General features: G+C 42.6%; 1 protein-coding gene across 9 annotated transcripts in view; it reads left to right on the forward strand.

Annotated features, from left to right (window-relative positions):
• ADD1 (adducin 1) overlaps positions 1-13327 on the forward strand; it is a 54478-nt gene that overhangs the window by 22078 nt on the left and 19073 nt on the right. For all 9 annotated transcript variants that reach the window (XM_064151590.1, XM_064151594.1, XM_064151592.1 and 6 more), the window contains exons 2-9: positions 2448-2660; positions 3790-3952; positions 5054-5205; positions 9031-9111; positions 10699-10848; positions 11557-11700; positions 11817-11915; positions 12418-12594. In XM_064151590.1, coding sequence (XP_064007660.1) covers positions 2466-2660; positions 3790-3952; positions 5054-5205; positions 9031-9111; positions 10699-10848; positions 11557-11700; positions 11817-11915; positions 12418-12594 — 1161 coding nt within the window. In that variant the 5' untranslated portion in view covers positions 2448-2465. The remainder of the gene's footprint in view (positions 1-2447; positions 2661-3789; positions 3953-5053; positions 5206-9030; positions 9112-10698; positions 10849-11556; positions 11701-11816; positions 11916-12417; positions 12595-13327) is intronic.

A 13327-nucleotide genomic window follows, 5' to 3' on the forward strand; every position in this document is an offset into this window, starting at 1 on the left:
GTAATGCTGTGTCTTCAGCTGATGGAAATATTTGGAGTCCACTACTTACCTTGCATCATCTCTGTTAATAAGTAAGATGATGGTGCCTGCATTCAGTAGCAGATAAAGAACTCTTCTTGTTCATGAAACAGTCTCTTCCTGTTTGAAAACAAAGAGCAGAGGAAAGTCTGAAGATGAATGGGCAAAGAACATTTACTAAAAAAGAATATAACTGTGATGTTGAGTGTGCTGTCTAGTAAGCAGCACAATCATGATTTACTGTCTTTGTTCTCAGACTTCCTGAGATAGTGCCAGCTTTTCCTTTTAAAAGTTCAGTGGGAAACATTTGTAATGGCAAGAATAAATCCAGTGCCGTTGGAGCCAAAATGTTCTCCTTGCAAAAGATGCAAACTGTAGTGCAATTCATAAATAATTCCCCTGGTGACAGAGGTACAGTTTTTATGGAGCAGGTTTGGCAAATGTTATTCTGAAGTAAAGCAGAATTGGAAAAAATACAGCAAGTATGGAATGGGCTGCCCAGGCAGGTGGTGGAATCACCAACCTTGGATGTGTTTAGAAGTCGTTTAGATGTGGTCCTTGGGGATATGGTTTAGGGTGCACTTTGTAGAGTAGGGATATCAGTTGGACTTGGTGATCCTGAGGGGCTTTTCTAACCTGAATTATTTCTGTGATAGCAGAATATTGAGTGACATGGTGAGAGTGCACATCTATAACCAGGGCTTGTTTAGCTGCCAGGTGATAATTGATCCTTATTTTCTGTGGGTGGATGTTCTGCTTCCTCCCCACCTCCTCACCAGCTCAGTTTTTTCATGCACTTCTGTTTTCCAGCCAGAGCTTTTTCAGTTAGGGGTGTGGCTTTTGCTGGCACAGTTGTGTTGGACAGGCTCACTCACAAAAACACTTATCAGGGCAGAAAGGCCTTTGATAGTACAGCTTATCTCACTTAAGGGCTGCACTGCACTGCATTGGGAAAGGATTGTGCTGAGGAACTGTGGGAGTAAAGGTGATGTTAATTTTTTTCTTCTTTTCCTACCTGGGCAGCTTGTTGTGATGTTGTAGTTTATGGAACCATTGGCCATTCCCCAGTGTGTGTTCAGCTGAACTCTTAGATTCCTCTGCTGCATTTATTGGTATCTATAAAACTGCAGCTCTTCTGGAGAGCTCATCACACTTTACTCCCAATGGGTATTCTAAGGAAACTCATTAAAAAACTCTTCCTAATTCAGAAATCAATACCTCCTATCACCAGTAGCTGACAGTCCATTAAAATAAACAGTTACTATTACAGTGATAAACCTGTTAATTTCTAGACCTTAGGGGGAAAATGCCCCTTATTTGGGAGGTTTACAAACCTGAGCTATGAAACTGGTAATTGCAGTTTGAACTAGCAAAGCAGTCAGAAGTCAGTATTCTTATTCCAGCGAAGTACATCTCGTGTTTAATGGGGTGCAATATGTAAATTAGCTTTCCCGAATAAACCTCATTTGGTTGTCATGTCAGATCATCAGCAGTTGGAGGCTTGAGCCTCAAGGTGTTGCAAAGTTGACTTTGTTGAGCTGATTGATTGTTAGTGGAAGACTTAAAAACATTGTCTAAAAAGAATTTTGGAATAAAGGTTGTAATACTGTGCCCAGAAAAGTGGGATAATGTTACACAGAGGGATTCTTCTGAGGGAAAGAAGGATGTGAGTATGAGCAACACCAGCTGAGTTTCCAGCCTTTCTAATAGAGAGATGCAGTTGCAGATTACAACATGTAGAAGTGAGCCAGCCCTGGCCGGTGGGTGGGGGCTGTTTGTGTGTGTGCTTTCCTAATTGCAAACCCCACATGCTAATGCAGTGCTGTGTGTGTTGGGGAATGAACTTAAAATAAATAGGCTTGTCAAATGCACATCTTGGGTTGCAGAGGCAGCAGTTGTGAGTTGTGTCTTCGGAAATGTGGGGTTGGTTCTTCATCCTGATGAACGTGTGTAACAGCCTCATTTTTGGTGAGGATTTAAATTCTGATTCATGCAAGGTTCATCTTGCTAATGCCTGTTTTAACTTTCAGATACAACACTAACCAAAACCACTGAGTATAGACCTCGTCTGTCTTGAACTTCTCTGTCCCTGTCTATGAGAAGGTTTGGAGTACTTCCATGCTTCTGAAACCGAAGCTGTGTAGGCAGCTTAAAGAACAGGAAGTAGTTGAAATGGAAACAGAATTAGTTTTGTATAGCATGTAGCATGCAGGACACACTTAATTTTTTCATAGATAATTTTGTATTTGAAAATCTTTCTCTCATCTAAAATAGCTCTGTTCAATTGCACAAACACAATCTGGGGGTTTGGGAAGCCAGGTTAATTCCAGATGGATTTGAGCTGTTGCCTCAGAAAGACACATTTACAACATCCTTAACTACTTCCTTGCTTGATTTATTTATTCCTCTTTTCTGCCCTCTCTTCATAGGTTCTGTAAAGCTGTGCTATGAATGGTGATTCTGGTGTGGGGGTGGTGACTTCACCACCTCCAACAACAGCCCCTCATAAAGAGAGGTACTTTGATCGAGTTGATGAAAATAATCCAGAATACTTGAGAGAGAGGAACATGGCACCTGACCTCCGCCAGGATTTTAACATGATGGAACAGAAGAAGAGGGTCTCCATGATTCTTCAAAGCCCAGTAAGAAAAGAAAATGCATCCATTGCATTACTTCTAATTTTAATACCTCTGTAGAATTGGAGAATTTGGTGACATCTGAGATACATTTGATTTTATTTTTGGCTTTGTTTACTTCTGTTCTAAAGTATCCTGACTGTGATAAGAATTACTTTTGTAACTCTAAAATCCTAATATTTCCTCCCAGTATATGGTTAAATTTTTGTCTACTCAAGGGACTGCTCCTCCATTCTTGCTTTCAGAATCCTCTGTGTAATGGTCAACATTGTTTCATGTTTTCTGTCTGCCTATTTCACTTCTTTTTTACAATCAGTGTTTATTTAATCTAAGTAATGCTTCTAGGAGATGTGTGCACAAGGCAGGTCTGCCCTGTGCTCAGTTTTTCATGCTTGATTCTGCTGTATTAAATATTGTATCTCTTTCTGAAAGGGTGCACAATAATAAACTATGAATGATTGATTTTTAATATTAAAGATGCTTCCCTTGGGGGAAAAAATCCACAAATTAACATTTCTTTTTGCAATAACTGATAGGAGATTTTAAGGCACAACTGAAGGGGCAAAGAAAACAAAACAATAAAACAAAACCCAACCAAACAGAAATGCCCAAAAGAAAAGAAAAGAAAGCTCACCCAAAAAAGCCCAAAATGCAAACCAAAGGAAATAAAAGCTACCAGGAAAAAAGTAACCAGCCCTTTGTTTAAATACATTTTTAAAACTCAGTGGTTATTCTTTCCTGTGTTCCTGGAGGCTTTCCTGGCTCACAGTTCCCTGTGAGCCACACTGACAGTTTTCCTTCTCTATTCTGCTTCTGCTGCTTTTCCTTTTATCATGTGTGCTCATGCTGATTGTACATCCTGCTCCTTCAGAAACCCATAGGTTCAGTGCGCTTTAGTGTTAGTTGAAGAGAGAATGCTGCAGTTTCCACTCAGAAGAAAATAAGTGACTCATATCATTGGAGCTCCAGAGAGCAACTTTTCCGATTGTCTGTGTGCATGCAGGAATTCTGCCCTGAGCTCTTTCAGTGGCAGTGTGGGATCTTTCCATGCAAGTGCTAAAATAAAGCTCTGGATGGAAGACCAAAGTTGATTGGAATGCGCTTTACAATGTGCTTTACAATGTTCTCTTGCTAGGCTTTTTGTGAAGAACTGGAATCTATGATCCAGGAACAATTTAAGAAGGGGAAGAACCCAACAGGTTTATTGGCTCTACAGCAGATTGCAGATTTCATGACCACAAACGTACCCAATGTCTACCCTGCGGCACCACAAGGCGGAATGGCTGCATTAAACATGAGTGAGTGCACCTTTGTTTGGAATGGTTGGATCCTTCTTTCTGAAAGGCTTAAGATGGAGACAGTGTGAGTGAAATGAAGAGTGCTCCGAGGTTCAAATGCTGTTCTGCTCACAGAAACATTGCAAGTACAAAATGAATTGGTTAGTTTCTAAATGCCATAGTGCTATGCGGTCTGGTTCGTGTGTCTAATTGATATCAGAAGCAGATTTCAAGTATGGTGCCTTAATTGAGAAGCCAGCACTAGTGGAAAAATTGGAGGATTTAAATATTGCTAATGTTTACCCCATTGATTGTCTGCAGGAAAATTAAACACTCATTAGCAGACTAGTAACAGTGAAGACCTTTGGAAACTAATTTTTTTTGCCATAGGAATACTGATACAATTTTTTCCTGTGAAGTAAGGCTACAGACAAAATCCATCAGCAAACAAACCAAGGAAGCAACTCCCTAAAATGTGTGAATGCATGTGCATGCAGGTTTTGTGTTAAGATAGCAGAACTCCTTGACTGTGCTCTAAAATAGTACTTGTAATAAACAGTCTCCAAAATAAAGCCTGCTTCTCCTTTGTCACAGTTCATTTTCACCACATTTCTAATTGCTCTGTGACTAGAGCTGCAGTATTTGTTATTTACCATCTCTTCTTCCTTGTTCCTAATTTTCCTTAAATGAGTGAACCTTTGTGCATCTTCTTAGATGTGCAGGACTCCTTTTCAGACATAGTAAATCATATCTGTAAAAGTGGAATATTTGGGATTATGTTTTTCTGTTAACAGTGAAATGGTATTTTGCAGACAATCATTAGCTTGAGAGAGAAAAAAAACCCACTGAGGATTGCACTGTCACCTAAGAACTGATGAGTACTAAGGAAGGAAACCAGTGCTCAGTTTACCAAAGATAAATCACTTTGTCTAAGCCTGTCATTGTGTTTGTATGATACAAATTAGAATGTTACAGTAATTAAAGCTTATTCTCCATCTCTTAGGTTAAGATGTTGATATAATCCAGTAAGAAAAATCACTGTAGTAGTGGTGCACCTTATCAGATTGTAGCTGATGTTGAACACGACTCTCCTGCTGTTATTTTACCCCTTCTCCTTTTCAGGCCTTGGCATGGTGACACCAGTGAATGATCTGAGAGGATCAGATTCCATTGCTTATGAAAAAGGGGAGAAGTTGCTACGATGTAAATTGGCGGCCTTCTACAGATTAGCAGATCTCTTTGGCTGGTCTCAGCTTATTTACAATCATATAACAGTGAGTGTTGAATCAACAGAAAACTGAACTAATTGTTTTAACATACAAGAGAGCTGCTTCCCTCCCCCATCTGTCATTGTCTCTTTGTGTCGAAGAGGAGCAAAGTGGTATTGAGAGCAGGATAATAGTGAAGGGATTTGTCATTGCATCTCCAGAGTAAGAACTAGAACAGCTTGCATGTCAGCTACCATAGTCTGAATAGAGTCTTAAGAGAGTGTGCATGAAAGTTCATATGATGAAATTAAGACTCATGAAATACTTAAGTCTCCAAGTATCTTAAATGCTTTAATTAATTGTATGTATTATTCTGCAAGCCATGTCTTAGTTTTCCTGCTAAATACTAAAATACCTTATTAGTCACTCAGTTGAATTTTTCCAGTTCAAGGTACCAACCTTTTTGACAAAGAAGCCATAGTGTTCTGAACATGAGCAAACTACTTAGCTTAATGCAGCGTGCCAGCAATTTTCCTTGTGACTGAATAATCGCTGGCATCCATAAAAATAATGACAAGGAGGTCAGATCAAGGAGGTTTTATATGCCAGAAGAATGATCAACATGAGCCTCATGAGTAAAGTCACAGCTGTGGTGTGCAGCCCAGTCAATTGTCTTCCTAACAGAGCTGAATTGTTTTTGTCTACATAGTAGAGGTTGTCCTTTATGTATTTTCATTTCTTCTAGTTGCATCCTGAATGAAATAGGATTTTTTTATTACTGCTTTTTGAGATTTCAAGGTATCCTTCTGAGCTGAAGGCCATGAATGGTGTGGGTGGGCACAGGATGAAGGCAGTGTTGGTTAGGTTGCTTGGTTCCTAGAGTGAGGGAACATACACACCATGATGGTTCTTGTAAACAACTCTCTGCTGCCACTCAGTTTTTCTTTCTTGCCCCTTTACAAAAGGGGCAGGACATATTTTATTTGTTGTTTGTGAAGGGGACATAACTGAGGGGTGGTGTGCCTAGGGAAGTGGTGAAGGCAAGGACATGTGGTTGAGGTGGAAAGCCTCAAGTTTGCTTTCTTAAGGTAGGAGGTGAGCATGGGAAGATCAGATCGTGGTGACACCAGTTGAGGTGGAAGATAGTCAAAGCACTTGGACTATGAGCTTCTGAAAGGGTCTTAAGACACTCTGGAGGGTGAAGAAGTAGTACTGGTAAGCTCTTGGTTAATGATTTGGCAGTAGCAATCACAAGTTGTAGTTCACCCATCTTTTACAAACTACTCCAGTGAATAGCACTCTGAAAGATGTTTAATAGGTGTGATTAACCTTCAGAAGCTGATACAGAGCAAAGTGGTTGTATATTTACAAACCAGGCCTGAGTTTGTTCCATTTGCCTATACATTAAGTAGCAGTGTGGTAGTAAGGCTGTCCTCTGGAATGCAGTGAGTGCCTACTGCTGCATGCAGAGCTGGAGGTTGACTGCAGGCTTGCAGTCATTTGTGAGTGCAATTGCTAGGTGACTGCATTCAAGTGCAAAGCTGCCAGTGCACTTACAGAATCATAGAATCAAGCAGGTTGGAAGAGACCTCCTAGATCAACCAGTCCAACCTGTCACCCAGCCCCATCCAGTCAACCAGACCATGGCACTAAGTGCCTCATCCAGCCTTTTCTTGAACACCTCCAGGGATGGTGACTCCACCACCTCCCTGGGCAGCCCATTCCAATGGCAATCACTCTCTCTGGCAACAACTTCCTCCTAACATCCAGCCTAGACCTCCCCCAGCACAACTTGAGACTGTGTCCCCTTGTTCTTTTGCTAGTTGCCTGGCAGAAGAGACTGACCCCCACCTGGCTACAGCCTCCCTTCAAGTAGTTGTAGACAGCAGGTCCCCCCTGAGCCTCCTCCAGGCTGCACACCCCCAGCTCCCTCAGCCTCTCCTCAAAGGGCTGTGCTCCAGGCCTCTCACCAGCTTTGTCGCCCTTCTCTGGACTGTTCCTGATCCAGGCCAGGATGCTATTGGCTCTTCTGGCCACTTGGGCACACTGCTGGCTCATGTTCAGCTGCTATCTACCAGCATCCCCAGGTCCCTTTCTTCCTGGTTGCTCTCCAGCCACTCTGTCGCCAGCCTGTACCACTGCTTGGGGTTGTTGTGGCCAAAGTGCTGAACCCTGCACTTGGCCTCTTTAAATCTCATCCCATTGTCCTCTGCCCACCCATCCAGCCTGTCCTGGTCCCTCTGCAGGGCTCTCCTACCCTCCCACAAATTGACACCTGCTCCTAGCTTGGTGTCCTCTGCAAACTTACTGGTGGCTTTGCTGAAGTGCAGGTAGACTACATCCACAACCTGCCCCACATTGACCAGGCAGGTAACTTCTTGAATAAAAGAAGAGAAATGGCAGCCTTCTGGAAGGACTGTGAGGGACTCCTGTTCGAGGAGAAAGGAAGTGTGAGGATACGAGAGTGTATGCCAGTCTGGGCATATTAGTGAGCTGGGTGGACTGTCTTTGCTTTTCTGGATCCTTACCAATCCCTGACAGCTGCTGTGATGTGGAATGGTTCAGACTGCTGCACTCCTTGTGCAGAAGCAGAATTACAGAGCATTGAGAGCTTTCATGTCAAGTACAATAACGTAGAGTAAACTTGGGTGCCTCCAGGCTTAGGCAGAATTTGAGATGAGAGCTTTACAGAAGGTGCACATCCTTCACCAAGCCTTGGTTTGCTTTGAGGGCATGAGCTGTTTGTTGAATCTAATCCTCAAGCAAGGTGCTTTTAGAACAGTGACTGTTCTTTGTCTTGCATAATTAAGTAGAAGGTTTTCCTCATCATTTCCATTTCTGTAATGAAGAGCTGTTTTGGTGAATCATAAAAGTATAGCTTGACTTCAGCAAACAGGTTCAGTTTAAGTCTCTTATACTACAGCATGTTAGCAGCTGGTTATAAAGGAAGGTAAGTTGGTGCTGGAAGCTTTCAGATGGCTAATCAACTACATAGTTTAGATGATTTTTTTTTTCTTCCCTGCAGTAGAACTATATTGAAATATGTGTGTACTTACTGTTGCAAGTAGAGGACACGAGGGAGCATGAAGTAGCTGCATCTCGGGGAAATACAAACCTTGTAAATAAATAAAATGACAAAAACATGAAAAAAACCCGAACACAACACTGGATGGACTTGTGGCAAACCAGTGTCCCATGTTCAGTGTAACAGTTGAAGTCTTTTGGTTCTCCACTGACAGACACCTAAACTACTTAGCTGTGCTGTACTTCACGTTGAACAGACTTCAGGCAGATGCATCCCAAGATGTGAGTGCTTGAAGCTAGAGTTGGTTTTGTGTTCTGATGGCCTGATTGTGAAAACTGGACAAAAGAGTAAAACCAGAAGTGAGGGTCAGAGTACTTGGTAGAGAACCTTCAAGTGGGCTGCACACTGCTCACAAATGTCTCACAGTTTCACCAGCAGTGAAACCCTTCCTCAGCATCAAAATTTTAGATCTGGGGGCCAAGCTCCTACTTCTTTTTCATGCTTTGCTTTACTAGGGTAGAAATCCAGTTGCAGTATAATCTCACTCTTCCAAACTCAAACTTCTTCCCCCCATATTTCTCTCAGTATCACTCCTTTTATCCACAGTAGCTGCGTTTTCATTAGCACAGGATCTAAGGTTTTACTCCCTTCCACTAATGCAAACTACTCTGGCATCTGGGTTTTTTGTCACCACGAGTTAGCTAACTGTGCTGTGTGTTGATAATCAGTCATAGCATGCAGGATGTCATGTTGCATGTTACAGGCATGTAACATGTAACAAGTAAAAGTAACTTCCATGGATTTGGGGCTTCCTGTATTCTTTCATAAAATAGTTGTAATAACTTGTACTCTTCTTTTACCCTTAGGCCAGAGTAAATTCTGAGCAGGAGCACTTCCTCATCGTACCTTTTGGACTCCTCTATAGTGAAGTTACTGCTTCTAGTCTGGTAAGCTGTCAAATATGAATCTGCTTTATGTGCCTCTGCTTAAATTATGTCCTAGAGAATCTTTTGTTCTGTTTAGAAGAGTTTTATTGAACAGGGCTGGGTTTGGTACAGCCGAGGTGTCTCTGAGATTCCACCAGTAAGTATCCTCTGGTTGATCTGGTTGTAAGGAGGAGCCAGCTGGCTGGGACAGCCGATCACATCGTGCCCTTGAGAGCTGCTGGCTGTGGAGCCAGGCTAGTTGAGGCAAACAGTCTTTCATACGTCGTAATGCAAAGCAATCACAATTTCAGGACAGCATCAGGTGTCTGATTTAGCTAATATCATTTAATGATCTAAGTAGCTGAGGGCATCAATAAATTCATGTTTCTGAGATCTCATAGTTGCAGCTGAAGATGCAACTTGCTTAGCTGTGAGAAGCATCTGGAGTATTTTTCTTCAGTCTAGTCTGCACTGCTGCTGAAGGTAGCTTGAGTTCGTGTGGGTGGCTCTCACTGACACAAACCAGAAACTTACATGCTGTGCTTTCTACCTGGTTACTGTAGGGTAAGCAACCTCCAGCAGAAAGGTGAGGTAAGTGTGTGCAGAGTAGTAACATTTCAAACCTGACACCTTAAGGTTGCAATACTCCTCCTCAGCTATCTGTAAAGTTTACTCTCTCTTGCATAGCTTCACCTTAACCATCTGTAAAAAAGCTCTAGGAAAAGGAATAGAGAAAACTGTGACCTGCCCTTTCTTGCTACTACAAGATCTTTAGAAGAGGTTAAGGGCCATGCTGCTGGGGGTGTTTTGTGTTTTGTTTGGTGTGTGTTACTTCTGAAGGTGTACTGCTTTTATCTCTCCATCAGGAACGTGAGTGCCTTGAGTTAAGGTTGTAGGAAGGTAGCAGAATGTGCATGCAGAGTGGAGAGCATGTTCACACAGGAAATAGCTAGTAGCAGGATTTAATAAGAGAGACTATAGAGATAAGGCAGCAGTCTGCTTTCATAACTGGCCCTTCAGTGCCCTTTTGTCTTCATTTCTCCCATGCTGCTTCTTCCATTCTCCACTTTGAAACTCCATTTTCTCCAGTCTTGTTTTCTCATGCAATAATCAACTCATACCTAATTAGTTTTCCCCTTTTATTCCAGTTTTGCTATGTCTGTACTCAAATTTGCTATTTATAGTATCATCTGAACAGTCTCAACCTTGAATGGTATCAGTGCTGTGGTTAAAAGTGCTGGTCTTGCAAGAAGCTGCTCCCCAAAAGACATTAGTACTTCTGGTGTCTGTGTTTGCAAGTTCCGTACTTAACTCCACCATAACCTCTGGGAGGCAGCCATTTGTCACATTTGTCTGTAACTTGTGTCAGCTTCTTACAGGCTGTGACTTGTGTCATATCCAGGAGTTCCTGCTGTCCCTTTCAGCTGACTTCATTTCAAGCTTATGCCCTGCTCACCTTCCTACAGCCCTATTGTGCACATCTTGACACTTGTTTAAATAAAATACTGAAAGAAATACAGGTTTAGAGCTTCAGTTGCGAGATGCTGAATTAAAATGGATTTTTGGTAGTCTGGATGCTTTTATGAAAGTAATTCTTCTCGTTGCCAGGTTAAAATCAATATCCAGGGAGATGTAGTTGATCGTGGAAGCACTAACCTGGGAGTGAACCAAGCCGGCTTTACTTTGCACTCAGCCATTTACGCGGCGCGGCCGGACGTGAAGTGCATTGTCCACATTCACACGCCGGCAGGAGCAGCGGTAAGCACACTCTCAGCTCTCCTCCTTCTCCCACCCAGCTGCCAAGTAAAAAGGTCTTCCTCAGTCGTAGATTTCCTTCCTTTTGGAAGGGCACTAAACCTCGAAGTCTGCCTTTGCCTATGTGGTTCTGTTTGAATCAAGTAGGTGTTGCTTACTTGGCTGTTACTGAGCGGTGAGACGGTAAATTGAGCTCTGTAAGGGGAAAGCAGATACTTTGTATTCATGTGTCCTGTGCCATCAAAGACACCTGGGCACATGCTGGCTCATCTTCAGCCAGCTGTTTATCAACACCTCCAGGCCCTTTTCCATCAGGTAGTTTCCAGTCATTCTGCCCCAAGCCTGGAGCATTCATGGGATTGTTGTCATCCAAGTGCAGGACCTGGCACTTGGCCTTGTTGGACCTCATCCCATTGATCCAGCCTCTCCGAGTCCCTCTGTCCTACCCTCAATCAGATCAGCACTGCCTCTCAACTTGGTGTCATCTGCAAACTTGCAGAGGCTACCTTCAATCCCCTTGCAAAGGTCATTAATAAAGAGGAATGACCCCAGGTCTGAGCCCTGGGGAAATACCACTTGTGAGTGGCCGCCAAACGGGCTTAATTCCCTTCTTTGAGCCTCATCACCCACAGGAAAATAAATATCTTAATTGTACTTATGTGTTTTTTTTTGTCTGTTGCAACAAACTAAGTTACTTTTAATATTCCTTAGGTTTCTGCAATGAAATGTGGTCTGTTGCCAATTTCCCCTGAAGCACTTTCCCTGGGGGAAGTAGCTTACCACGACTACCATGGGATTTTAGTGGATGATGAAGAGAAGGTGGTTATTCAGAAAAACTTGGGGCCTAAAAGCAAGGTTGGTGTTGATATCTAGAATTAAAATGTGTGAGGGTGGTGGAGGTGTGCTCTTTAGGCAAGAGCAAGAGAATACTTGCCTTGCTGCTGTTAACTTTATTTGGAATATCTTTATAGGTCCTTATTCTCAGAAACCATGGCTTGGTATCAGTCGGAGAGACTGTTGAGGAGGCTTTCTACTATATCCATAACCTAGTGCTTGCCTGTGAGATTCAAGTAAGAGCTTTAGTATGATACATGATAAATAACACAGACTGCACTATTAACCTTCCAGCGAGTTAATAGTTGTACATCTTCCTGGTTAAACTCTTGATGATAGAAACTACCATGGAGGGGGTTGGACTAGATGATATCCTTGGGTCCCTTCTAACCTCTAACGTCCTGTGATCTTTTGAGGTCCTTTCCAGCCTCTGACGTTCTGTGATGGTGATTTATGAAATCACTGTATTGTGTGAGGACACCCAAAACGTTGACTTAAACACCCATATTCAAACACTCTGTTGGCATCATCAGTTTGACATACGCTGCCCATTAAAACAGAGACATCTTCAAAGCCTTCAAACAGCTTTTATACAAGAGTGCATGAATTTATTTAGCCTTAAAGTGCAGTAGATTTTCTCTGTGTGCATATGTTTGTTTTTTCTGATGTCAGTTTGTAGGAGTTTTTAGGTTGTTTTTCATTCTCAAGAAACCTGAAGCTGCTTTTGCTGTTTTTAAGGTGCGCACGCTGGCCAGTGCAGGTGGACCTGACAATTTAGTGCTTTTAGACCCTGGGAAGTATAAAGCCAAGTCTCGTTCCCCTGAATCTCCAGCAGGTGAGGGTACTGTGTCCCACCCAAAGTGGCAGATTGGTGAACAGGAGTTTGAAGCTCTTATGCGAATGCTTGATAACCTGGTAAGGCAGACGTTTTTGACTAACTGCTTCCTCTGACAGTGTGTAAAACCCTTGAAAAGCTGCAATAAGAAGCACTAGCAAAGAGCAGACTGCATGCAGCTGGGGGAGTTTATACAGCCTGCAGCTTGTTCTTGTCCCTAGGATTCAAGGGCCCTCGGGGTGGGGGGCAATATGAAAAGTATCCCAGAAAACTTCTGGTGTCCTTTGTGCCTTCAGCAGCTTTGTGTTTATATTCATCATCTGGTAGTTGTCATTGAGATTCTTGGGTGATCTGACACTTCCAAACCAGAGTAATGCGATGCTGGCCACTCCTTAGTCTGTGTCCTCCCCATCCCAGCCCCAAATGTGTAAAACAATGTTAATGAGATATGAGGTGCAGTGTGAGACTCTACTAGAACCTAGAAGGGCTCCAAAGACAAACTTACCATTACTAATAGCCACAGGTTATTGTTGGGTAGTTAACATTCATTAGACAGAAGGTAATTACTCCAGATGCACTTTGATCATTTGATGGGCTTTGCTGGGGCTCTGAACAGCCTGCTGGTTTTGGGGATGTCCCTGCTTACTGCAGAGGGTTTGGACTAGATGACCTTTATGGGTCCCTTTGAACCCAAACCATTCCATGATTTGTCCACCATAACAGGGGAACAGCAGGTGATAAAAAGACTGTGTTGTGGGATGCTTTTTGTCAAGTAAGGGGTATCAGTGAACCCAAAATGGAGTTGCTGTCCTA

The sequence above is a fragment of the Pogoniulus pusillus genome, chromosome 11, assembly GCF_015220805.1.
Source record: "Pogoniulus pusillus isolate bPogPus1 chromosome 11, bPogPus1.pri, whole genome shotgun sequence".
Classification (NCBI taxonomy): Eukaryota; Metazoa; Chordata; class Aves; order Piciformes; family Lybiidae; genus Pogoniulus; species Pogoniulus pusillus.